General features: G+C 39.9%; 1 protein-coding gene across 2 annotated transcripts; it reads left to right on the top strand.

Moving 5' to 3' along the window:
* Window positions 1-542: 542 nt before the first annotated feature.
* On the top strand, window positions 543-26,342 carry mask (multiple ankyrin repeats single KH domain). 2 transcript variants are annotated; one of them, XM_087413578.1, is made up of 28 exons: window positions 543-1,271; window positions 7,611-8,051; window positions 9,263-9,410; window positions 9,572-9,852; window positions 10,408-10,693; window positions 10,777-11,078; window positions 11,219-11,434; window positions 11,745-12,386; window positions 12,679-12,847; window positions 12,952-13,556; window positions 13,847-14,008; window positions 14,086-14,296; window positions 14,375-14,776; window positions 14,869-15,204; window positions 15,327-15,497; window positions 15,664-16,029; window positions 16,160-16,314; window positions 16,398-16,573; window positions 16,646-16,778; window positions 17,041-17,774; window positions 18,248-18,556; window positions 18,686-18,880; window positions 19,266-19,413; window positions 19,494-19,701; window positions 20,203-21,086; window positions 21,561-22,874; window positions 23,421-23,603; window positions 23,732-26,342. In XM_087413578.1, the coding sequence occupies exons 1-28, from the start codon at window positions 1,020-1,022 to the stop codon at window positions 23,753-23,755; spliced, it is 9,453 nt and encodes a 3,150-aa protein (XP_087269704.1). In that variant the 5' UTR covers window positions 543-1,019; the 3' UTR covers window positions 23,756-26,342. The 2 variants fall into 2 exon arrangements, with proteins under 2 accessions (XP_087269704.1, XP_087269705.1); XM_087413579.1 differs by lacking the exon at window positions 543-1,271 and adding an exon at window positions 6,442-6,883.
* Window positions 26,343-26,512: the final 170 nt, after the last annotated feature.

Genomic DNA, 26,512 nt, shown 5'->3' with positions numbered 1-26,512 from the left:
GTTGAAGACTGTCAATCATCTGATTTGGATAATTAACAAATGAAAAGAGACGGCGAATGAAGATATCTGTGCGCAATTGAAGTTGAGCGCCAGACGAGACGACACGACACGACACAACACGACACGCGTGACAGTGTAGTAGGACAGGTAGGGCTGCGTTCGGAAACATCAGCCGGATACCCACGTTTAATGTTTATCATCCTATCTTTGTTCAGATTCCTACCTAGGTGCTCTCCAGGTGTCATGTCATCCTTGTCTAATGTACGATAAACAACAAGAATGGAGTGATACCTGGGTGATACTCGAGGGGGGGAGGGGAATCTGAATAAGGATAAAATGATACACATAACACAGGCGACAGACGATAGCGAAGGGTGAACGCGCAGCGGTAGACCAGTCTAGAGTAATATGCCGTATCTAATATAATGATATATGCCATTGCCAATATTGTCATGAACGCCATGAGCCATGAATGCCATGTAGGCCGTGTGACATGGATAGAGCGCAGTGTAGACGTAGAGGGAGCGCAGCCGCGAACATTCGAGATCGAGGAGTGAAGCAGAATGAAAGGTTGGCTCAACCGCGCCGCGGTTCGTCAAAGCTAAGAATCGCTAAGCGCCGTGCGCTAGACTAAAGTGACGGCGGACGGCGGACGGCCGAGTGTGGACGGATGTGCGATCACTGCGATCATTACGATCCGCGGCGCGGCCGGCCAACCGCGAGACGCGAGCACCGAACATCGAACACGAGCAGCAGCAGCAGCAGCGAGCGGCGAGAACGAGAACGAGAAGTGAAAAGTGGTAATAGTGGTATATTGGAGAGTCTGCTCTGGTCTCGCTCGCCGTCGTCGGCCATAGTGAAAATGGCGGGTATTAGCTTACGTGAATGACGACGACCGTTCGCCTCCCGAGAGCTTATAATCGCACAGTCGCGGAGAGATTTCGAGTGTACGGTGTGTGCTTTGCCGCAGTATATCAGCGAGGTAACTGTGTGTCATATGATTTATCTGGGGGGTAAAGATGCAGAATGTAGCACAAGGAACGACCTCGGATAGCCAGAAAAGCCTCGAGAAGCCAGTCTTGCAGCCAGCAGCAGCAGCGGTATTACCATCACCACTACCAGCGAACGTTCACCACGACACTGGAAAAACGTCATCGACTCCCCAGTCTTCGAATTCGAGTCCCACGAAATCGGAGACTGAGACCTTCTCCGAGCTGCAACCGCGTTTTATGACAGATTCGTCAGAGAGCGAGGAGGACAGCGTTTCCGAGGTAAACGCTAACGCTAAATCCTAGGCGAGCTTCTCTCTCTCTCTCTCTCTCTTTCTCCCCCTCCCCCCTCCCTTCCCCTTTCGTGCGCGCGCGCGCGCGCGCCTAGATGCAACGTGATGAGATTTCGCCTTGCCGTGCGCACGGCCAACAGGACATGAGAGTAAGAGAGAAAAGGTGGGGACACGGTTCTCAAATGGAATGAGAAAGAGAGAGTATATGTGTATGTGTGAGTGAGCGAGAGAGAGGGGAAAAGGAAGAGAGAGAGAGAGAGAGTGTGTGTGTGTGTGTGTGTGTGTGTGCGTGCGTGTGCGCGCGCGCGCGCGCAAACTATGGCCTACGCTCGTGAATACGTATACACGCGTTCGCGAACGATCATAGTCTTAACGAACCGAGCTTCTTGACATGAAACATGCCGATTTTATCTTACGTAGGCGTCGTCTTCCTTTTCTTCCTCTCTCGGCAACGACGTTGACACACTCATCATCGTTCGCAGGGCGGATACACGCGCTATCTCCGTTGGATCGCGTTCGCCAGTTCTAGGAACGCGCGCTCAATTCCGATCTCGAATTATCTGCCGTTGAGCTCGCTCGAATATCTCTCCTTTCTATCTTTCTCGCTCTTGGTCTTTTTTTTTCCACTCGCTGGCGTTTCCTCTGGCATTTCCTATTTGTGTTAACGCGTATTTTCGCGTCAGCATTGTTGCACCGAGGATGTTGGCGACATTATGTGCATGCACGCGCTCGTTATACCGGATCGATCGTAACGATCTACGCGACGTGCGTGCGCGCGCGCGCGTGTGTGTGTAATGTGTGCGTGCTTGCGCGCGCGCGCGCCTGGTGTGTATGTATGTATGAAATGATGCGTATGAAACGATATATCCATCCATACACGGCCGTTACGCGCACACATATTTGGATGTTCCTCGTGATTTCCATATACATATGCTTAAACTCACGCGTGTCATTGGCATATGTTTCGTGTGTATGCGTGAGAGGACATTCAAGTCAAGCAGAGAAAACGACGAGGTTATGACTAGTCGTCACTGTGCCAAGATAGTTTCGTTAAGAGACTATGGAAGGGTACACTTGAAAATAGGTCTGTTCTTTTTAGCTAAGATTCTTGCATACTTTATCTTTCTTCCTTTTCCACGTTGGAGAGAAAAAGATGAAGAAGCTTAGCTCTCTAAAAGGAACAGATCCAATGATTGAAATTTCTATTCTCTTCATTCAAAAGAGTATATGTATATACATACATATATATCCTGCACATTTTAAACTGTACTACAAAATAATTTGTCGACAAGTATGTTTGACAAAAAAATATACTTGTCTTTCTGAACGGTTAAAAGCGAATAATCGAGAGATAACTAAGAACAATTTTTTATTTCATTCGTTATCACCTCTTACTCGTAAGGCAACAGATAGAAATGTGAAAAGGAGAATAAATCATTAAAGGGAATGTCAGTTTGTAATTTTATGATTCTAAAGTGACTATGATTCGATCAACAAAACAGTGTCACCTTGCAGTTGATTCTATTTGAAACTTTAATAAATCATTGGATCGTAATTTATAATAATTTATACGTACGTTTGCAGGGAGGAAAAAGTTTTGACACGCGCGTAAGGTGGACTATCGAGGATTTCCTCGCCTGCGCGCTGCGTCACGCGGCGAGTTTCAGGAGGAATGTACAAACTCATGAGAATCGGGTTTAACAGCTCTTGAGTGTCTTAACACTACGTTTGATAGTAACGTATGTCCAACGTACGTCTTTAGACCAATTTTCCGCAGGGTTCGGTAATGCCAAGTTAAACAATTAAAAAGTTTATTCATTTTTTCTTAATTTAATTACCCTTTTTTTTTTGGTATTAACTTAACTTCTAATTTGACTTTTTTCAAGGTAACCCTCGGCCACAATGCGAGAGGATAATGAGTATATAATTTAGTAATTTTATGTCATTTACATGATATTGTATACAATCATTTGTTGTAAACCAAAATAACCAGTGATCTGATTAATTTAATCGTAATGATTAATACTAACAGTCGACAGGACTGTTTATTATGGAATTACTAATCACATTGTTGATCGTTTCTAATCTAATTTCTCTTTCCACGTATTAAGTAACAAGAAATTAATTGTCCACATATAAATAACGTTAGTAGTATAAGCTTGTATGCAAAATAATAAATAAGCGTAAGGTCAGTGACCAAAGAAACGAGCATGATGGTCCAAATAATACAAGTTCTGCCTAGGTTAATCGAAATTAACATTCTCGTAGATAACACTTGCTCGACAGGTTTTGTCAGTCAAATGTCAAATTTGCTGCAAGCTCTATAGGAAATGTTTGACCTGGGTCATCATTGTTTGAGAGATCAATACTTTCGTAAGGGAAAAGAATATGATACAATACTTTTTACAAAGTTTTATCTACTGATATTCACTGATTGATTAACGTCTCTTTCCGTCTTGGAACGTCTTGCTCTCTATCGCTATCCTGTAAAGCACAAATTTAAAATTTTCCCACTCTTGTTGTCACATTCTTGTTTATGGCACAGCTGTTTAAGGATAATAATTTAGAAAAATTAATACTAAATAACTGAGGTCGAGTTGCGAATCACATCGATCACAAAAAGAATTGATTTCCTTGCCTTTTTTCTCATCATTTACGATAGAGGATGATAATACGATTATAACCTAAAAGTCATAAAAATATCAATCGGAATTTGCTTGACACAAATTATCATGTGCTTTTGCAATCCCATTCAACAACGTCCGATAATATCGATGAGATAAATCAAAGACCAAAAAAATCCTAGTTAATTTAAATAGTTGATTTCTTGTTTATCTATAATAATTAAAATTATTAAAGTCCATATAGAGAGGCACCAATGTCTTAATTATGGTTTTTTTTTTTCAGTGTTATCTCCCTAGTCTAAGCTAGTAACCATTAATTCTTGCACATTTATGTGCGTCTAATTTTCTGCCAAACATTGAATGCCCAATTCTCAAGTATCTACACGAGTGTTTAATTAGCACTTAATTGTACACTAGATTGCAGTCTGTTTAATACTAATAGAAGAATTAATTGATGCGATAGGCGTAACTTTTGGATGCGTAAAGATGTTGCAGCTCTTTTAATAATGAACATTCCCAATTCTTTTATTTCAAATCTTTTTCCTTCAAACAACTTTTAAGCTTCAAGACTATATTTGAGCAATATCTATTTTACAAATTTATAAGAATTATACTCTCCTTTCTATTAACCAAATTTGTTGTCAATCAAGTTTTCGCAAAAGTTTGTTAAATTGAATCCAAGACGAATTTTTTATTGACTTTGTTGTCCTCATGTGATCGAAGCTATTTTTTTCCTTCTAATATTGTAACATTGGTTTTAATTTCTAGACTTTGTTTCGTCCTCCTCTCTCTTGCCAAGGTCTGTACATGTAGACATATAGAATTGTATTTATGTCGCTGTATAAAAACGTATTGTGCAAAGTCAATTACGTTGGCATACCTATTTGCTGAAATGTTCTTTTTGCTTTAAACATTTGAGCAGACACACACACAGGGAGCGTCCCGAAATTCGCGAATCAGAATAGCTGCACAGTAGAAAGAGTTTGAAAAGATTTCGGGACACCCTGTACACACATGCGCACGTGTAGTATGTATACATATACACGCATATACCCGTCTGCAATTAAGTAAGTAGATCTGTAAACGTACTTTGCACATTTTTTTGCATAATGACACAAATGCATAAATTTTATCAAATCACCTGTAAACAGGTAGTGAAGAATTGAATAAATAATGATCGGAGCTCGAAACGAAGAAAAGGCAAGCTCCAGCAACTTATCAACTAGCGATTAACACAGTGAAGTACCTTAGAGATATTCAACGAATTACACTTGGAATTTTACTTGGAGCAAAATAAAGTCGTCGATCAAGTTCTATCTTAGACGGAACGTGGTCGAGGTCGTCCTAAGGGTTCGCGATCGCATCGAGAAACGTATCCTCTTTCCCACACAATCTCTGTCTCGCTTGTACAACCACCACCTTTCCTCTCCACCTCACCCACTCGTCGAGTTTATCGTCGTTATTCGTGTTAGTTAGATTTCGCATCAGCCACCAGGTGGTCTTGGTTTCGCTAGATGCGTACACGTAGATGGCCAGTCTCGCCGTAACCTCGTCGTCGTCGTCGTCGTCGTCATTGCGGTCGCGGTCGCGGTCGTTGAGGGACGAAGGGACTGGAGTTGAGAAAGGAAGGAGGAATGTCAGCGGGGAATTCAGGAAAGGGTTATATAACCCATGAGGAGTTGATACATGTATGAGTTAATAGTTGCTGACGACATCGTTGAGCGCTTGAAGCTTTCTTTTCGTTGTCGCTTCGTCTCTCGCGAATTCGCTGATCGCTCACGCAATTCCCCGCACACATCCTCCTATCTTTGCCAGTTGCCTCCTCTCCACTCCTTTCTCTCGTTATAGTGCAAGCGTGCGCGTTGCAACGACTTGCACCTTCATTCTGATGTCTATGGGAGCACACGAGATCGCTGAGCATCGCGGCCACCGAAGTGCAGTGTTCGAATGCCGTAGCCGTTCCCAATCCTTCCCATCCTTTATCCTTTAGCCTTCCTCCTTCCCCTTCCCTGGCAACCCCGTGCTCGCGCTCGGACGTAAGACTCTAAGAGTCGCGGAGAGGAGGAACGAAGGAGAAAGAGTGAAAGAAGAGAATGACTGGCATGCATGTGTATGTGTTATATTTGTCAGAGCGTGTGCAATGCTGGTAAAGTACTCGCACGCGCGAGTACACACACACACACACACACACACACACACACGCGCGCGCGCGCGCGCGCGCGTAATAATACATGCTTGTACGCGCATAGTCGTGCAGGAAACGGTGCACTGCACAAACACAGGGCTACAGGGCAACGCGCGTCGCACGTGCATCCATCCCGTCGATTCGCGTATGCGTGCGCGCATACGCACATGACGCGCGCGCGCAGTACATATCATGTACATGGGATGCGCGAGTTGCGCGCGTTGCGTGAGTGTTCAGTGTACTGCGTTCGTCGCACTGCTGTCGGGCGCACCACCTAGTGGGTTTCCCGTAATACGCCGCGCGTTCTTGCTCGCGAGCAGTCGCGAGTGTCCGTACGAGTTCGCTCACGGTGACGATTAGCTCGTCCGTCCAACCTCTGAACCTCCACCATCAGTTGCACTCGCTCGCGTAATTGTTCGCGGCGTACCATACCGGTGGCGTTCTCTCACTACGCTTTAAGCTTTAACTGCTTTAAGGCTTTAAGACTTTAAGGCGTCGTCTTGCTTCATTCCGCGCGTAGCGCAGCATAGCACTCGCTCGCTGGTCGATGCACGCGTGGATTGTGGAAGCGACCATATTCTATATCCGACGGTGTTGGTACGGAATTCCTCCTCGTCTCCTTCCGTTCAGACTGCGTGGAAGAGAAAGAACTCGTCGATCTCATTCGTCGTGCGCGCGCTATGTGTGTGCGTGTACATGTGTGTCCCGACGCGAATGTACGACGGCCGATCGTGCCAGCTCGAGGCGGGGTGAAGAGAGGCGATAAGCGGAAGAGCGACGCATGGCTCGCGCGTAGGTATTGCACGCGAGTGTATGTACCATTCATAGGGATCACAGGTCGTGCAAGTGTCAGTATCGTCGTCGTCGCCGTCGCCGTCGCCGTCGTCGTCGTCGTCGTCGTCGCCGTCGTCGTCGCCGTCGTCGTCGCCGTCGTCGTCGCCGTCGCCGTCGTCGTCGTCGTCGCCGTCGTCGTCGCGGGGCCGCTCCTCCTTCTCCTCCTCCTCCTCCTCCTTCTCCTCCTCCTCCTCCTCTTCCCCCCCCCCCTCCCCCCTCCTGGTAGTCCTGGCTCCTTCACGGGGGAACGGCCGCGCGCTAAGCACTCGTAACATCACTTATCTCGTAGCGGCCGCTCGCTAGAGCCTAGAAAACACACAATTATACTTTCACCCGGCGCGTTCCCGATTTACGTTTATTGTCTCTCGCAGTGGCGATAACGCGCGGTTCCATTCTGTCGCGCAAAATTCGAGCATGACACGGGCGCGTTCGCCACGACGACACGTCCGAGTCGAAGCGAAAGAGGCATTCCCCTCCGCATTCTCATCTCTCTCGATCGAGATTCATTTCGGGATCTCGTTTGTTTGAGGATGCCACAGATCAATCAAGCGTAGATAAATCAAGCATGATCACGAGAGCATAATCGAAATGTAGACGACGGCAAATAATTTCTTATATCCAATTCTCTTCTCTTCTCTTCTTTCTTTATTATTATATAACTTTATCGACAGATATTTCGTTGTAGGTGGAGTGCTTTGCGATCGATCAGGTTGAATTGGACGAAGATCATCCCGAGTCGTCGAAATTCTTACTGACACCTGAAGATCCCGAACGTTCTGTGGATCCTGAGACTCAAGCGCGTCTCGAAGCACTTCTCGAAGCGGCCGGCATTGGGAAACTATCATCGGGTGATGGAAAGCACTTGCCCGACCACGAGGTTCTCCGTCGCTTAACATCGAGTGTTTCTTGTGCATTGGATGAAGCTGCGGCAGCATTAACACGTATGCGCAGTGACAACCCGCGTACACCGAACGAAAAGCGTTCTCTCGTCGAGGCGTGCACCGACGGAGACGTCGGTACCGTTCGGAAATTATTAACGGAGGGCCGAAGTGTCCACGAGACCACCGAGGAGGGAGAAAGTCTGCTCTCTCTCGCTTGCTCAGCTGGTTACTACGAACTTGCTCAGGTTTGCATCCAAATAATCATTAGTCTACGATTCCTTTCCCTCCTAAGAACCAAGTTATTTCCAAAAAGTTCGTATTCTATTATCATTACATTGATCTTAATCTGGGAAACGTGTACGATATTTTGTTAGAAACGCGTTGAAATGCACCAAGTACGTATATGCGTGTGAATAAAAAATTTCCGGTTCTCACACGTTTAACGTACAATCTTCATTGCGGCGGTATGTGTATGCGTGCGTCATGAGCCCCCCTCCCCCTCCCTCATTATGGATTTCATAAATTTTGCTCTCGTATAAATCTGTCTCTTTTTTTTCTCCAAAAAAAAAAAGAAAAAGAAAAATCTCGTGAAAGACACTCTAGTGCCTCTCATAGATAAAGACGTGTTCTGCTGTGTGCGCACGTTGGCGCATGCTGCCTCTCCTCCTTTGTCATTTTCTTGATACGCATATTTTACCGTGTAAATGTATATTATATACTCACTTTATTTGTGCAGGTGTTGTAATTAATATTAATAGTTTAGTTTGAATGGCTGTAATAATACATTGGTACAGTAATTCTCATTATGTAAAAGGATCAGAAAATAAATAATATCGAACGTATTATTCGATAATGTTATTGTGCATTGGCTGTAAGGATACAAGGTGTAAAAATAAAATCTCTTGGCATGTATTTAATAATTGTCGAAACAATTCAAATTTATTTACATTACATTTATTGTTATTACAGCCACTCAGACGGTTAACAAATTACTTATTATTTAACAGTGTACGATTGTTACTTTGTCTCGAAAATAAGGAGGTTCTAACTTAACTTTACTGTTGGAAAAATTATTTTTGATGTATGTATCTATTTTCAACTGTTCTTGCGTGATTATATTTACGTGATTTACTTAATTAATAATAATTAGCTAAAATTACTTTTAATTATAATATTATGTAATTAACATAAGAGAAATGTGTTCTTATGGAAAAGTTTTTTAAAACGTAAATACATACATTCTTCAAGTCTCTTATATATACATAAGAGACATTATATACATACATACTTCAACTTTTTTCCTTGTTTCTTTATCAAACTGTCATGTTAATCACGGACATGAAGTTGGCATTATAATTGTATGCAGATACATATAATTGTGTAAGATAATTTATTTGAAATTAATTTCGTAGACTGCGATGAAATTTTTCCGTCATTGCGTTTTTCTATGATACAGGTACTTTTGGCGATGAATGCTAATGTAGAAGATCGTGGCATCAAGGGGGACTGCACCCCTTTGATGGAAGCTGCTAGTGCAGGGCATGTAGATATTGTATCTTTACTGATTGCCCATGGAGCTGATGTTAATGCTCAGTCTACGTCAGGTAAAATTAAAATATCCTACCGTTTCTTGCACCTTTTATATCGCAATATACTGTAAAATCAACGATACATTAGCTTCTTAACGCTATGTGTAAATATTATTGAGGTTACATGGTGTCGTTTCGTTTCGGTATTGTTTCAAATGTAATTGTATTGATCAAAGGTAATACACCCCTTATGTATGGATGCGCCGGTGGACACGAAGAGGTTGTACGTGTCCTACTAAATTCGGGAGCCAATGTTGAGGATCACAATGAGAATGGTCATACACCTCTCATGGAAGCGGCAAGCGCTGGGCATGTTCCAGTCGCTAAGATATTGCTTGAACACGGAGCTGGCATTAATACTCATTCCAATGAATTTAAAGAGTCTGCGTTAACGTTGGCCTGCTACAAGGGACATTTAGAAATGGTCCGTTTCTTGCTAGAAGCTGGTGCCGATCAGGTAACTAACAATGATTGTTTCATCCTTTTCTCTGCGATGTACAGTAAAGATAATATTAGATGAAATAGAGTGCGCTCTGATCTGTGTATCTACAGACGATAAAATAATCGTTGGTAGGGAAAACACCTGTCACATTCCACCGAACATACAGATAGGCAAGTTGCTGCCTCTTCTCTTTTCTGGAAAGTCAGTTTCGGAAAAGGAAGAAATGCAACTTTTCTAATAACATTCCTATGGTTACTCCTCCGAAAATTACCTGTTTTTTAATGGGAGTGAATGTTGGCTATCAATGTTTTTAATTTCACCGCTCATTGGTTCTCATCTAGCGTCCCCCTACATTTATACTTTTAACTAACGCCACGTAAGTAGCGCTGCTTTGTTTCGAATTGTTTTAGTACAGTTTAAAGCCTTCCAGTACATAGAATTACATGACAAGAGATGGACAAGGAATGGAAAACATGTGATCTAAGAATTTTTTTTACGCAACCTAATCTTAATTCAAATATTGATATCTTATAATTTTACAAATAATGATGTTTCTATGCATTTTTACAGGAGCATAAAACCGACGAGATGCATACCGCCCTTATGGAAGCATCAATGGACGGTCACGTGGAAGTTGCTCGTTTACTTTTAGATTCAGGTGCCCAAGTAAATATGCCGACGGATAGTTTTGAATCGCCATTAACATTAGCTGCCTGCGGGGGTCACGTGGACCTGGCTATGCTTCTGATCGAACGTGGAGCAAATATCGAGGAAGTTAACGACGAGGGTTATACTCCATTGATGGAAGCAGCGCGCGAGGGTCATGAAGAGATGGTTGCTTTACTTTTGAGCCAAGGTATGTATTGTTGTTCGTTCGAATGAACATAATATAATGTTAAACAACAGGGATACAATGTAATGGATGTATTCAACAAAAAGGTGCAAACATCAATGCTCAAACTGAGGAAACTCAGGAAACGGCGCTTACTTTGGCCTGTTGCGGTGGTTTCTTGGAAGTTGCCGATTTTTTAATCAAGGCGGGAGCGGATATCGAGCTGGGCGCATCTACTCCTCTAATGGAGGCTGCACAGGAAGGGCACTTGGATCTTGTTCGATATTTATTGGAATCTGCGGCAGATGTTCACGCTCAGACGCAAACAGGAGATACAGCATTGACATACGCATGCGAGAACGGTCACACTGACGTTGCTGATCTTCTATTGCAATTTGGCGCTGATCTAGTACGCCTTTACTATAATTGTATAATACTCAACTTTTGCAAAAATTTATCCTTATATATTTTCCCATATAATTTCGTCTCGTTAAATTTCTCATTCAATCTCTGTGCGAATTATTTATATCAATTCATTGTGTATTTAAGGAGCACGAATCAGAAGGAGGTAGAACTCCACTGATGAAGGCTTGTAGAGCGGGCCATTTGTGCACAGTTCAATTCCTCATCTCGAAGCGCGCCGATGTCAATCGACAAACGACAAATAATGATCACACACCACTTTCCTTGGCGTGTGCTGGTGGTCACCTTGCAGTGGTTGAGCTACTTCTTGCACAATCTGCGAATCCTTTTCATAAATTAAAAGTAAGAGATTATCCTTGTACTTTGAAATAATTGTACTTTTCAAGTAGATGTCATGTTTTTATATGATTATTTCTGATTTATTTCAATTTGTTGCATATATATATATACACTTTGAAATATAGAAAAGTTCACAAAGATTTAATATGAACGTAATATCTCTCAGTAAGATTGACACATTATGTGATATACGATATTACCAATTTCTCAATTCTGTGCGACATTCGTACAGTATTTTAATATTTTCTATACAATCTTTTCAAGGCATTAATTATATTTGTATTAATATATAACCCAATGAAATAAATTATAGGATAACTCTACTATGCTGATAGAAGCAGCAAAAGGGGGTCACACTCCTGTTGTTCAACTCTTATTGGATTATCCTCATAGTATTATGATGAGTGCTCCTCATAGTGCTGCACCTGCGCCCATGCTATTACCACAACAGCAACAACAGCAGCCACAACTGCAACAGCAGCAGCAGCAGCAATCACAACAACAGCAACAACCACAACATATAAGTCATCAACAACACGTACCTCACTCTCAACAAACATCTACACAACCACAGCAGCAACAACAACAACAACAACAACAACAACAAGCTGCCGAGCAACAACAAGCGCAAAATCTTCAACCCAAACATAATACGCAAAAATCATTGTTAAGAAAAAATCGATCAGTGACTATGATGCCCGATATGAGCCTTACTTCTGCCGAAGCGCAACAAGTTCGTTCACAGCCCGCAGGAGAATCAACCACTACTATTAAGGACGATACCAATATTCTTGATAAAGGCAGTGGGGGTTTTACAAGTTTGTCAGAACCTAATATTAGTCTTAGTCCGACGCCAGCAGCGTCAACGCAAGTGATACATGTCAGCGAAAGTCGGAAAGCTGTAACTAGGCAAGAGCAAATCCTTCACAAGCAACAAATACTTGAAGAACTGCAAGTATGTCCTTTGTACTAATTCTCGACAAAATTCCCTGATATATTTAAATACATATTGTAAGAATCTTTGATTAACTGCAAATAGCATTTATATGTGCTTAACTCATCTAAAAATATAATTATTTTTATATATGATGTATACGCAGACACAAAATTCAAATAGACAAAAAAAAGTTCAAATAGAATGCATTTTTTGTAATTATGTTGTATTTTATATATATCTATATGTATGCGTGTGTATGCACGGTTTCGTATAGTCTCTTTGTCAAGTCGTATAATGGTATCTCTTTCAGAGGGTAGAACGAGAACTACAAATTAAAGGAGCAGGACATTTGTTTTCTGGTCCACGGAATTCAATTATTAATCAATCTCAACAGCAGCAGCAAGATCCTAGTGAGACAGACGCATTATTACCGGGCATGTTGAATATTGACTTGCCAGCTCAGTCGACATCTCCTCATGGTATTTTCTTTATTTTATCGAAATGAACATTTACATTAAATGTTTATGATTGTATATGTTAATGTTTTCAACATGAAATTTTTCTATAATTTTTTGTTTGAAAGGTTTAGTTTGCAATACAACCGGTATGTCTGGTGGTTCACTGACGTATCCAGGGGTGCACACTAACGACGCAGCGTTGGTGTGCAGCGCTTATCTTGATGGTAAAATAATGGGGATGCAAGCTGCACAATTCCAGAAAACGCTTTCCGTGGTTCCAACCGCGACGGAAACGTTCCCCACAAATACATTTCCTTCCTCACCTCCCTTGTCTCTTGCGCCATTACCTGTTACAACTACTACCACCGTATCACTCATTAGTGCTACTTCTTCAACAACTACGCCGAGTCCGCCGAGCATTTCTACGCCTCCAACCGTTATAGCCGTTTCTCAATCGCCTATTACTGCAAGCAGCGACGTCAGCCAAAATACTGCTATAAGCGATCGTCCGAAAGCTAAACCCGTATCAAAAAAGGAAGGAAAAAATGTACGAAAAGCTACGTCTAGTATGGGGATGGCAAAATTACAGCAGACACAAGCAACCATAATGGCTGGACTTCACCAACAATATCAACAGAAACAACGTCAGCATCCTTCTTATCAAGTGCAACAGGTTCAGCAGCTACAGCAACTAAATCAACAACTGCAACTTCAGTTGGATCAAGTGCAGGTGGATTTTTATTTTTTTTCTTCAATATCTTATTTTGACTTCAAAAATCTGTTTACGCGTGAGACAATAATTGAATTTAACACACGTCAAGTGCTGTTCAAGATTTGTAATTTTAAACATTGATTTGACGTGCGTCTGTTATCTTTCTTTTCCTGTCTATTTAAAAAAAAGGGGGTAATGGGGAAAAATGGACATGAATACAAACCGATACATATGAAGTGCTCACAATTACAAATCGTAATGGCATCGATGTAGACTTTTTTTTTAATGATTTTTGTTTTTTAATGCAGATACAACAATCGCAGCAGCCACAATCGCAACCGCCACAACAATCTCACCAACAAACTCATTCACAGCAAACCAATATAGTTGCTAATAGCACTGGTAGCATACTTATGCCCACTCAATTGATGTCGCACTTGCATCCTACGCATCATCATTTGCACAATCAGGTAATTATATCGTTAAATGATTATTTAACAGTTATTTTTGTATTGAAACACATGTTAAAAAAACACATTTTTAATAGCAAACGGCGCAAGAAAATCTTCCTGAACAAACGGATCCTGAATTGACGCGAAAATACAGAGAAAGCGCGTGCGCGTTTTTTACTGGCGCTCAGAAATCTAAAACTTTCTCGCCTAACGAGAGAGTATTGAAATTAGAGGATGGCACGGATATTCCTATCGATGATGCGTTTGAAATTTTTCGTTCCATCAATTTCGACGATCCAGTTGACAGTAAATATTTTTATGAAGTTTAAGAAGGAAAAAAATAGTAATAATAATTTAACCTTTCATTATTCCATTTCGATATAGCAACAGAAGATCAAGAGAAGCTTGAGTTAAAAAGATTGGATGTATCGAATAACAAGGAACAGCAACAACAGCAACATTTGCATACTACACAAATAGTTCAGCAAAGTGGAAGTCCTCACGTATCCCAAGAATATTTTACTCCTGTGCTATCAGTACCTTCGGTTTCTTTACCGGCCTTACCGTCATTGCAAGTGACCAGCGCTGGTGTTCAAATAGAGGCAGACATATCAGCGGGTTTACAACTAACAAGTACGCAATCCTTGCAAAATCCAACGCTGAAGAATCGTCTGAGGGCCTTCGAGGAAGGTTTCCGTCAAGGTAGCATACATTTTCGCGAATGTATGCAACATATTAGCAGCGATACTTTCCAACCTCAATTGTTGCTTCAGTCCTCTCAAATAAGTAAGTTGTGTACGTTCATCATTAGCACATCTATAATATCACTGAATTTCTCACAATAGTGAATAATTTTTCATTTACTTTTTTGTTACTAGCATTTCCTACACAAACATTACCAGCTGTGAGTGGCGCACCGGGGATAATAGATAGTATACCTCCTCATCAATCAAGTAATTATGTGCAATCCACAACTTGCAGCACTAATCAAGTTCAAGTTGCTACCCAGACTCAAGCACCCGCTACTACAACAACTGCGAACGTTGCTACCTCCGATAAGAAACAAGTGTATACCGCACCAACAACCGGCAAGGGCAAGAAGGCCAGATATCCTCTCCTGTCTCAGCAACAGTCTTGCCAGCAACAACAAACTGCCAATGCTCAACAAACTCCTAACTTTCCTGCGCAAAACTATCAGCTAGATCCAGCGACAGGTAAGAATTATGCGACATTGCGATTTCCGTTGTAATCGCACTGATAATATCATGCGATGATGCTCAAAATAAATTACCAAGAGTGTCCTCACTGTTTAGTTATTGACCAATGTACAAAATAGGTGTCCCAACGGTCGGTGGATACGCGTCTAACCAAGTTCCACCCGCTCCGTTTTCGTGTATAGATGTTGATTCAGAAACTGACAGCAATCACGATACTGCGCTGACTTTGGCTTGTGCGGGAGGGCATGAAGATCTTGTAGAACTTCTTCTGAGTCGCGGTGCAGATATAGGTAAGTGAAATATACATCATTATGTGGCTGAATTTAATTACATCAAATTTTCTAGTATATTTAATATATAAAAAATATATTTGTTGCCTGCATTATGAAATATAGAGAAACTTTTTATCAAGCTCGTAACGAATAAGCTAACATACTTTCTTCCATTTCTTTGTAGAACATAGAGACAAGAAAGGATTTACGCCGCTTATTTTGGCCGCAACAGCTGGTCATCAAAAAGTAGTTGAAATTCTACTCAATCATGGAGCTGACATAGAAGCACAATCTGAACGTACCAAGGACACACCACTGTCTCTCGCATGCAGTGGTGGTAGATACGAAGTAGTTGAGCTTCTACTCAACCGCGGCGCAAACAAAGAACATCGCAACGTTTCTGATTATACTCCCTTGAGTTTGGCTGCATCCGGTGGTTATGTGAATATAATAAAGCTTCTACTGAGCCATGGTGCCGAAATTAATTCACGAACTGGTTCGAAATTAGGCATATCTCCGCTAATGTTAGCAGCTATGAATGGTCATACCGGTAAGAAAATTTGAAATTGCTTATTCATAAATAGTACTTGACAATAACGAATTCCAATTTGTTAGACGTAAAAAACTTTTCGTCATGACTGAAATACTAAAAGAAATATATATGGCATTTTAATGTACAGCGGCAGTTAAATTACTATTGGATATGGGGAGTGATATTAACGCGCAAATCGAGACGAACCGTAATACAGCATTGACACTCGCATGCTTTCAAGGAAGACACGAGGTCGTTAGTCTTCTTCTCGATCGAAAAGCCAATGTTGAACATCGAGCTAAAGTAACATATCTAATGTTTTAAGTAGTGAATGTAATTTTTGTATTGTACAAAATAATAACTTTTTTTGTTTTTTTTTCTTAAAGACGGGTTTAACACCATTAATGGAGGCCGCTAGTGGTGGATACGTCGAAGTCGGGCGTGTGTTACTTACTAAAGGTGCAGACGTTAATGCTACGCCTGTACCGTCATCTCGTGATACTGCTCTCACAATTGCTGCTGATAAAGGACACTGCCGTTTCGTAGAACTCTTATTATCGAGGTAATGTATCCCTGTATTTCATGTGTCACATTATGAAATAACAGTCCAAACGGAGAGTTTTTTTTTTCCCAGGGGAACTCAGGTCGAAGTAAAAAATAAAAAAGGGAACAGTCCACTATGGTTAGCTGCAAATGGAGGGCACCTTAATGTTGTGGATTTGCTGTTTCATGCAGGTGCCGATATTGATTCACAAGATAATCGTAAGGTACGCACGATAATGTGTTTGACGAGAGGCTCTTGCATAATAGTAGAATATGTTCTTTTTTCGAAGAATTCTGAACTAAAGCATGCAATAAGTTAGAGTGAAACAAACTGTAGCTATCTCACTCTGATTTATTATATGATCAATGTATGTCAGTTCAGAACTTGGAATAGAAAAAGAACAAATGTTATGTTTTTTCTATTATTATTAGATATTAGATATTAGAAATAAAATATGTACGTAAAATATATTCTATAACGATTAGGTTTCCTGTCTAATGGCCGCATTCCGAAAAGGTCATATTAAAGTGGTCAAATGGATGGTGAATCATGTAACGCAATTCCCAAGCGATCAAGAAATGACGAGATACATAGCTACAGTTAGCGATAAGGAACTTTTGGAAAAATGTCATGAATGTGTGAAAGTTATAAGAGCTGCCAAAGAGACGCAGGCCGCTAAAGCAAATAAGAATGCAAGTATATTGTTGGAAGAACTCGATATGGAAAAAAATAGAGAGGAATCGAAGAAAGCGGCTGCTGCGCGTAGACGAGAGAGAAAGAAAAAAAAGAAGCTCGAGAAGAAGGAGGAGAAACGTAAACTTCATGAAGAATACAAGAAGAATGAGACAGTTTTTGAGGATAAGGAAGAAAGCGGAAAGAAATCGGACGAAGAATGCGATCGAGCGGATGACAGCGAGCATGAGGGCGGCGACGAAAGAATGGAGAGCGTGCCGTCTCCTGTAAACAGAAGCCCAGAAGATCCCGATAGAGAAGAGGGTGACAGTGGAATAGATGCAAACAGTCAGGGAAGCTGTAGTAGCAATGATGTAAAAGCGAGAGAGAAAAAGAAGGAAAAGAAGAAAAAGAAGAACAATAGTCCTAATAACAACGATAAGGATACGTCCCCACAGCGTTCGTCCAAGACCCTTCTTTCACAAAACACCAATTTATCTCAAAATATAGCGACATCGACAAAATCCCAAAATAACACTTTGGAAAAGTAAGAATACTCAAAGTTATTAAAGTAACAAGGGAAAAAAAATAATTTGACGTGCCTCAGGATTAAATACATTTAGCGTACAGATAATGTTAAACGTTGGTTAAATATTGTAAAGTATAAGTGTAGACAGCACGATACAATCAAAAAGATCTGATTTTTTTAAATTTATATATTTAATATACAATAAGATAGGAAACAATATATTATATATTTAATATATTTTAAGGTATAAGAATAGAACTAGCTCGAAAAAAAATTGTTATTCTTGTTTTTTAAATAATATTATTTTTTAAATAATTGTATTTTCAAGAAGAAAGATTCAGTGTTTCATAAGACGAATTATTCTTTATTTTAGAGCAGCATAATTTTTGCGTGTTTACACAATAATAGAATAAATATATGGTATATCATATGTAATCAAATATTGATTATCCTTGATGTTATTTTACATGTCAATAATGTAATTTCTGCAGGCGAATTATAAATAACGTTACCAGCGCAATATCTGTATCTACAACTTCGGTCACAACTACTAGAACATCCACTACCGTCAGTTCCGATCGAAAGCTGAAAGGACAATTAGTTTTTGAGTCCTCCAGACATCCCGCTGATAGAGAAGATTTTGAAGCAACTGGCAACGAGACTTATATTCCTGGCAAAGGAAAAAAGTCTTATAATAATCAGTACGATGGAGATGTTCTAAACACATCGACGAAAGCGAACAACACTAGCCCTAAACAAAGCGGAAAACGCGAAGAAGGATGGAAGGAAGTTGTACGAAAGTAAGATATGTGTACTTAAAGACATTCAAAGTTCAGAGATATTTTTTCAAAATGTTTTTCTTTCTTTATTTTGATAGTTTAATATTATCTTTTATAAATAGAATCATACAATATAATTGTGATTTGTAGGGGACAATCGGATGATTCAGGCAGATTTATGAATTCACCGTTCCGTTCTAAGAAAGTATCCGTTCCCCCAAATGCTATCAGCCGAGTGATAGGTAGGGGTGGCAGTAATATAAATGCTATTCGTGTTGCAACTGGTGCGCACATCGAAGTAGAAAAGCAAAGTAAATGCCAAGTGGAAAGAATCATTACGATTAAGTGAGTATTAGATATTGTATATCCTTTAATATATAAAAAGTTTATATACTTTATACATAAAAAGATGTATACCAATCAAATCTATCGTCTTAAGGACACAAATTTTCAATTTTTTTTGTCATTTAAAAAAGAAAAAGAATCTTTTCTAAAAAAGAAAAAAAGGTTTTCACCATCACAAAAAACACCACAATGTCGACATTTTATTTTTTCCACATAAATATTTCTCTAATTTTATAAAAAAATTAAATTAAATTAAATTAAAATATCTTAAATTTAACAAATAAGAAAATTTTTAAAAAGTTTTTATCTATGATTTAAGAAGATATCTTGATTATATTAGATGAAAATGTTGGTATTTCAAATTGTCATTTTGTTGGTTTCGTAGGGGCTCATCTGAAGCAACAAAACAAGCTCATTCATTGATATCAGTACTTATTAAGGATCCAGATGTAGATATATTACAGATGCTTCCGAAATCAAAACTCAATGTCGTAACAACCTCTTCGTGGGACAAATCTGTCTCCACTGTTGCTGTAAGCAGAAAAAATAAAACTATAATAAGTTTTATATAGCTGTATATAGAGCGATTTAATAAACTAATATCTTCTTTCAGGCAAGTAAAACGAAAATTGGTGGTTCTGTTAATAAATCATCTAATCTGGCATCCAGTACAACCAGTAACCAAATTAATAAATCAGGATATCCTTCAGGTGTGTCCACTACTAATCCCTTGGTTCCTATTCGCTCATCAAGCATGAAGCTTGCTGGTGCTTTTCCTACTTCTTTGCCACGTGCGACAGCGCCTAGACTTATGGCCGCAGGTAATGTAAAACAATTATTGTTCACGAAAATAATATCGAATATTTTATTTTTCTTTCATATTCGTGTCTGTTATCACGTATAAAAAAATATGCGTAAAATTGATCAGAATGAAATTTCAGAATATTAATTACATAGTGCTATTTTTTAAAATGAGACTAATCGAAAGATTTCAAATCATTTTTTTAATACGATTTTTTATTAAGAAATATACACACAAAAGTACGCACGCGCGCGCATTAAAAGCGTACAAGTAAAGGCAAGACGTTATTGCTAATGTATAATAATTCATATCAAAATGAATGTAATATTGTTGAAATGTTTTGAGCCTTTTTAGAAATCTAATTTTTAATATTGTTATACATAGTTAGTGGGTACAAATTGTAAATCAGTCTATAAAAATCTAGAAATATAGTCGACAAGGAAAGCAAAAATTACAATACGTACTTTAATTTTGTATTAAATATCATATATCAATATTAAACTTACGTGTGCACATATAGCGGAGAAACGTGCTCAAGGCGTAATCCAAATGGCGTCCTCATCAAACACCAAGACGACAATGTCGTATACGAGTGCGATTATGACCGCCGGTAGAGCGGGGACAAAGATTGTCACGACCAGCACGACGCAGACATTCGCGGCGAAGCTATCCGAGATCACTGCCTCGACTCACAGTTCCACTACCGTCATGCAGTCCAGTCACACCGCACCGGTAAAGCAACAGAAGCCCATGGCGCATGCTACGACCGTAACTATCATGTCGGCCACATCTGCGGCAACTGCTCACACAACCAGCCAGCAACAACAGTCCATAGTCAGTACATCGCCGAAACACTGCCGATCACTGCCCACCTTGACCGCCCCGTCGGCAATAGCATCTCACTATTCCGGGAAGTCGAGTTACCCTCCAGGAACGATTGCGATTTCGTCGTCACCAGCCACAAACGCCGTGATGACAACGAACTGTCCGGAAAATTCAATCGTCTCGACGTCTGCCAGTTCCGTTCGAGTGACACCTTCGCCACCGGTTGTAGCGCTGCAAACGCAGACATTGCCACCACCACTACCAACGGCACAACAACAGCAGCAACAGCAACAACCGATGCAACAACAACAATCGCAACAAAATATTCGCAGCACTACGCCGATTGTGACTCAAGAGCATCAGCAGCAACAACAGCAGCAGCAGCAACCTAGCAGCACGCCTCTAGAGTATTCTCTGTTTAACGATACTTTTACTAAAGTCACGCAACAGTCAATGTGGGGAGGAAGAGAAAATGAAACTCAAAAAGGCATGAATTTTGCGACTGTTGCGGGCGGTGGTGTATCGTCAAACACGAACTCCGGCCCATCTGCGGCTAAGTTTGATAGTTCTCCACCGCAGGTATGTTGAAAATGGATCATCTCTATTTGATTTTTTTCGTATTATAAGAATACACACAATACGAAATAGTCTCATTCGTACAATAGGAGAGTCAAAAGTACATACGAATTTCGCCTAAATTTATTTAAATTTATTTTACTTATCCCCCTCGTCCCCTCACTATCTCGTGAATAAGTGACATGACAATATTCAAGTTTGCGCGAGAAATTTGCATCGGAAGTTTCTCGTGAATTTTTTTAATGTAAATTTTTAGAAAATGTGCATTTAAGTGATAGCATGTAATAGAAAAATTATTATTTTATAATTACAACAGTATTTTAACGGATATTTAACATCATAAAAATAATATTGGTTCGATTAAAATCAATTAAAAGTTCAAAGATTCGATGCAGATTTATAGCGAATATTTGAATCCGTTGTGCTTGTGAATTAGTGGGGCTAATACATGAACATTTTAAATTTTGTCGAGCACAGGTAGATGCGTCCAAAGCTCCGGGATACCGTGGTACTGCAATGTGTTCTCCGGTATCCAGCAAGCCGGGTAACACAAGCAATACTTCGACCAACGTGATTGGCAGCGTGGTATCATGTTCCGTGCACAACAATCCTATGCAGCCCGCGCAATTTCAGTCTTCGACGAGCTACAGCGAGCATCCATTACCGAACAAGCCGCCCGGTAGTCTAGCGGTGGCTAGACCAGTAATACCCCAACAGAACATTGATATGGGAACGGGCATGGCAGCACAGTTCAATAGACCAGCGGTTTTTCAGGGTGATCTAACAACACGGAACGCGACGACCCATCAACCGGCAGCACACGTGATACCATCTACATCACAGCCGACACTGGACGTCAGTCTGTTCAAGGCGGCGAACAGCAGCAGCGGCAATTATGAGCATCCGAACGTCAACTCTAGCCTGTTAAAAATGATGCCGAACGATAGTCAGAGTAGCGCCGGTCATTCTCTGCTACCGTTTCATCCTCACATGCAGAGTTTCGCTCAGACTATTGCGCCATCCGCCTCCGTGATTAACACCACCGTTAGTATGTCAAGATTGAATCCGCGCGCCCCTGACTTCTCCAGTTCGCTTCACCTGAGCAATAAGCCACAAGTGACGATGTTCAATGCTGCCGCCGGATCAGCAGGATTGCACCCGGCCAACATGTTTGCCGCAACCGTGCCGGCGCCACCGCCGTCCGCCATACAATCCAATAATCTGGCGATGCTCGGCAACTATCAGTTGGGAAAATATCAAGCGCCCTCGCGGGCAACGCCAGCAGCGAACACTGGCATCTCCACGACCGCTCAGACGACCCGCTGGCCGTTTGCCACACCGGCACCACATACTAGCTACCCGCCACACCAGGATCCCATGATAAGCCAGATGGGATTCTCTAATCAACTTACCAACATTGGCGGTCAACCCGGCGGTGGTGGCATCGATCTGATTACGACTCTGGAGAACGGTGGTTCGCCGGCCATATCTCCCTCGTCGCCGGCGCAAGTCGTTCAGGAAATGAACCAACTCAAAATCGAAGATCGCAAAGTACCACGACCGATCGGTACTGAAAGAGCAACGTGGAAGAATTACTCGGCAGCTGGCATGGGTCCGGGCGGGGACGCCGATTCCATCAGTTGGATGCTCAATGAGAAACTAGCATGGTCGAATTGCAACCTGGCGCCTGGTATCGACAGGCACCAGATGTTTCGATCGAATCCCACTTATAATCAACGTATATCCAATGTCGAACCTGAGCTTCATCAAATGATGGAATCTTCCTTCCAGGTAACTGTCAGTTCTCTCGCACGATTACATGATTAATTTTATTACTTGCAATTATTTTTATCCAATAATTTATTATACTTTGTGCAACATTGTTACGTATAATGGTAAGAAAAAGATCTAGGATTTAAAACTGCATAAGTACTTGATAAAAGTAATTAAAAAATTCACATAACTTGAAAAATTCATCATGTTAAAGATCAAAATAACACTTTCTGCTTTGATAATATACTAATAAATGATTCCATTACGATTTTGTATAAATTATATATTTTTTACATCAAAATGATGATTTTTGCAAATATAAAGGGTAAGAAGTTGTTGATATTAACAAAATTAAAAATCATTGTTATCTCTGACATCCATCCCTGTATGCTTAATTTTTCACTTATGTATACACACACACACACACACACGCGCGCGCGCGCGCGATAAAAATGAACAAATTTGCATAGTTATAAGCTTTTTGTAATATCAAAGATTAAGATTCGCATCTCTATCATATATTATTTGTTTGCACATGCGTGTAATTAATTTTATCGTGTTTAGGGCCATGTGAATACACAACAGCCTTTTCCGACTAATAACGGAAATACGACAATGTCACTCATACCAGCATTGGCGTTATTGCCGGGACAATTTGACCTGGCAGAACTCCCGCCGGGCGAGCAGAATAAGATAGATCCACCTGCGTGGGGAATGCCCGATGCTGTACAAGACAAGCAACATCCGGTAAGATTTTTTTATCTAGTAAAATTTCTCCGATTTGAAACTTTTTTTTCTTTTTTTTTTCGAAACTACGGATAACGATAAATACTATTGTAGGGAACTATGAATATATTAATTTTACTTATTTGCAGGCATGGACTAAATGGACTCATTAAAAAACACAAGAACTGATTGTGCTAACACAGCTTCAACCTCTAAATCTTAACATATTTTCATATTTTGGATCTGACGATGAGAAACGAAGAGATAGTAATAGCGATAGTCTGAATTGGATCAATTATTTGTAGGCACATAAATTATATTACAATCTTATTATATTCATTCAAACCCAGATTCTCTCTTAATATTGCTTGTCACACTAGAGGATAAGACGATAAATCCTTAATTATTCAATTTATTGCTAATATATTTCCCGAGTTAATTACAGAAGCAATTATAAGCAATATCCACAAGAGTAAAAGAAAAAGAAAAGAGAGTCTGTGTCGATTAAGGAAAACAACAGTAGGATAATAACAATGTAATTAATTATAATTACCTCAGATCTGTGTTATGCTTTTCATAGTCGTACAACATGTTCCGTTATTAATCGTTGATCAGCAGAAACGTTGTTATTCCTCAATAATTGAATGTTAATAATGATGATTTATTTTCTATTGTCGAAAGAATCTGAATTTGTGATATTCGGAAATAATTCGGATTGCGATATTTTGAAACATATTTGTCAAATCCTTTAAAAATATCATATAATATATAAAATGATCTAGATACACATAAAACAATATGTACACATAAAATTTACATTTTGCATCGCCACTTTAGTCTCTAGTAGCGTTAACTGACGTTTAAAATTTTACTAGATATATAAATACTAGATATATAAATCCACATTATTATGAGACAGACTCGTAATAGCGAAGCGTATTCGCCAGATCACAATGATTCAGTTATATATATTTTTCATAACATGTTTTAAATCGCTACTTCAGTCTGTACAATGCAACGATGGAACATTTGACACAGATCGTATCACAAGTGGATACGAATTATTATATCCAAGACAAAGCTCTTTCTTCGAATTACGATTAATTTAAAATTTCGTTTGCTTGCGTTGAGGACAGCTGTGTTTCTAGCACCACCATATCGAACGATAGGTGATGAAAATTACGTGTTACTATTTAGAGCGCTGTAAAGAAACGCTGTAATTTTACGAACATGTTACAATCGTGTAAATAATTGCTTTGCAAAACGAGAGATTCCGATTACTTCCATGTTGCAAATTGAGAGTGAAGAATTGAGACTGAAGAAGACAGTCCGAATAAAAGATACGAAGAAAGTCTTGGGAACCATATTGGCTTCGAACCTGGGTACATATTGCTCTTCTTCCACTTTTGCACTTACGCTTGAATTCATTATTGTAACTCTGTCAATTTTGACTGTTGCTTCTAAACTGTGCTCCTCCAGAACAGATAGGTAGTAATTAGAGAAAAACAAAGAGAGGAGCGTTCCTTAGCACTGTAGACTCTCGCGATCGTCGATTACATCTTAATCGCCCCCTTGAAGAGCACTTTCACTTTATTTCCACCTAGACGAACGTTTATATAGTTTTTCATTGACAAGTTACGTTAGTGTTACTTGATCATTTACTTGATCGAAGATACGAACAAAATGAAAACGATGAGCGACACAATTCCAACCGATTACTTAAAGGGTGATTAAATAAAGGAGGTTTCATTGGCCACACAACCGTTCCGGTATAATACATTTTCATCTTTGCATTTTGTTTCGTAGATGAAGTTCTTTATCGAATAATTAATGAGCATCGCGTAATATGAATCGCGTACTGTTTCAAGCAGATTCATCAGATACAGATTATCACGAGCGAATTTTTATCAAGCTCACACAGCACGCAGAACGTGAAAATTCTATATGTACCCCATACACGCGTAAACGTCGCGACCAGGTTCTCGGGAAAATCGAATTTATCGTAAACGTTACAAGAGATATGTCACGAATCGAATACGCAATGTACTAATAATATATTATATATACCGAATCCTATTCAGATCAATGAATACAGTTCATTGTAAAAGTGGTAGTGGGCCGCCAACGCATGAGGATATAGCCGTGCGTCCCTAGTGCGACAGTGCTATTATAATATTATTATTGCTGTGGTGGTGTAATAATGTTTATTATTATATTATGGTTATTATTACACGCAAAACATAATTATAGGAAAGAAAGACAAAAAAAAAGAAAAAAAAACAGATACATAGAGAAAGGGAGAAAAAATCACCCTGCTATCTCGGCTGGACTTAGTAATGATATAATAATATTATATAGATAAACAAACACACACACTCGGATATATGAAATGTTCATTTCGATTGAACATTTGAAAATCTTTCTTGGTGGGGATTTCGGCAAGTGTTCAATACATAGCGACGATATACTATAATTGAAACGGTCCCCACACGCGCGTAAGTTGAGACGATTATGATGATGAGAGAAAGAGATAATGATGAAGGTAATGATGATGATGATAATGATAATGATGTGAAGCTCATGGAAATCGTATGAGGGCTTTTTGACCTATATTCCAGGGAGCGCTTCAATTATTCTCTAAGGATATATTGTTATAATTTAAAGCCTATTTTCAAATTTGATTTATGATAACTGCGATATATGATATAAAACTATTATATGACATATAACAATAAAGCAAATAAATATAACGATGACGAATTGCGGTCTCTTCATTGTATTAACCTGCCTTTGATTCTCTTCTTCTTGAATTCCTTTTTCTTCGCGAATATCTTTATTTAAATCTGCGTATTGTTTAATCTCAATCTTTTGTTTTTATATTCTTTTTCGTGCAATGTTTTAAACAATTAAGTCTTTTGTTACTTATTTTA

This window comes from Acromyrmex echinatior, chromosome 14, assembly GCF_024713525.1.
Source record: "Acromyrmex echinatior isolate Ae372 chromosome 14, ASM2471352v2, whole genome shotgun sequence".
In the NCBI taxonomy this organism is placed as follows: Eukaryota; Metazoa; Arthropoda; class Insecta; order Hymenoptera; family Formicidae; genus Acromyrmex; species Acromyrmex echinatior.
Note: the sequence above shows the minus strand (reverse complement) of the source record. Positions and strands in the feature narration are given on the sequence as shown.

Excerpts from the sequence above, each read along its gene's own strand:
- mask (XM_087413578.1), top strand. The coding sequence starts at position 1,020 with ATGCAGAATGTAGCACAAGGAACGACCTCGGATAGCCAGAAAAGCCTC. Across the intron at positions 16,574-16,645 it reads GTAGAACTCTTATTATCGAG|GGGAACTCAGGTCGAAGTAA; the intron begins GTAATGTATCCC and ends TTTTTTTCCCAG. Across the intron at positions 18,557-18,685 it reads TGGAAGGAAGTTGTACGAAA|GGGACAATCGGATGATTCAG; the intron begins GTAAGATATGTG and ends TGTGATTTGTAG.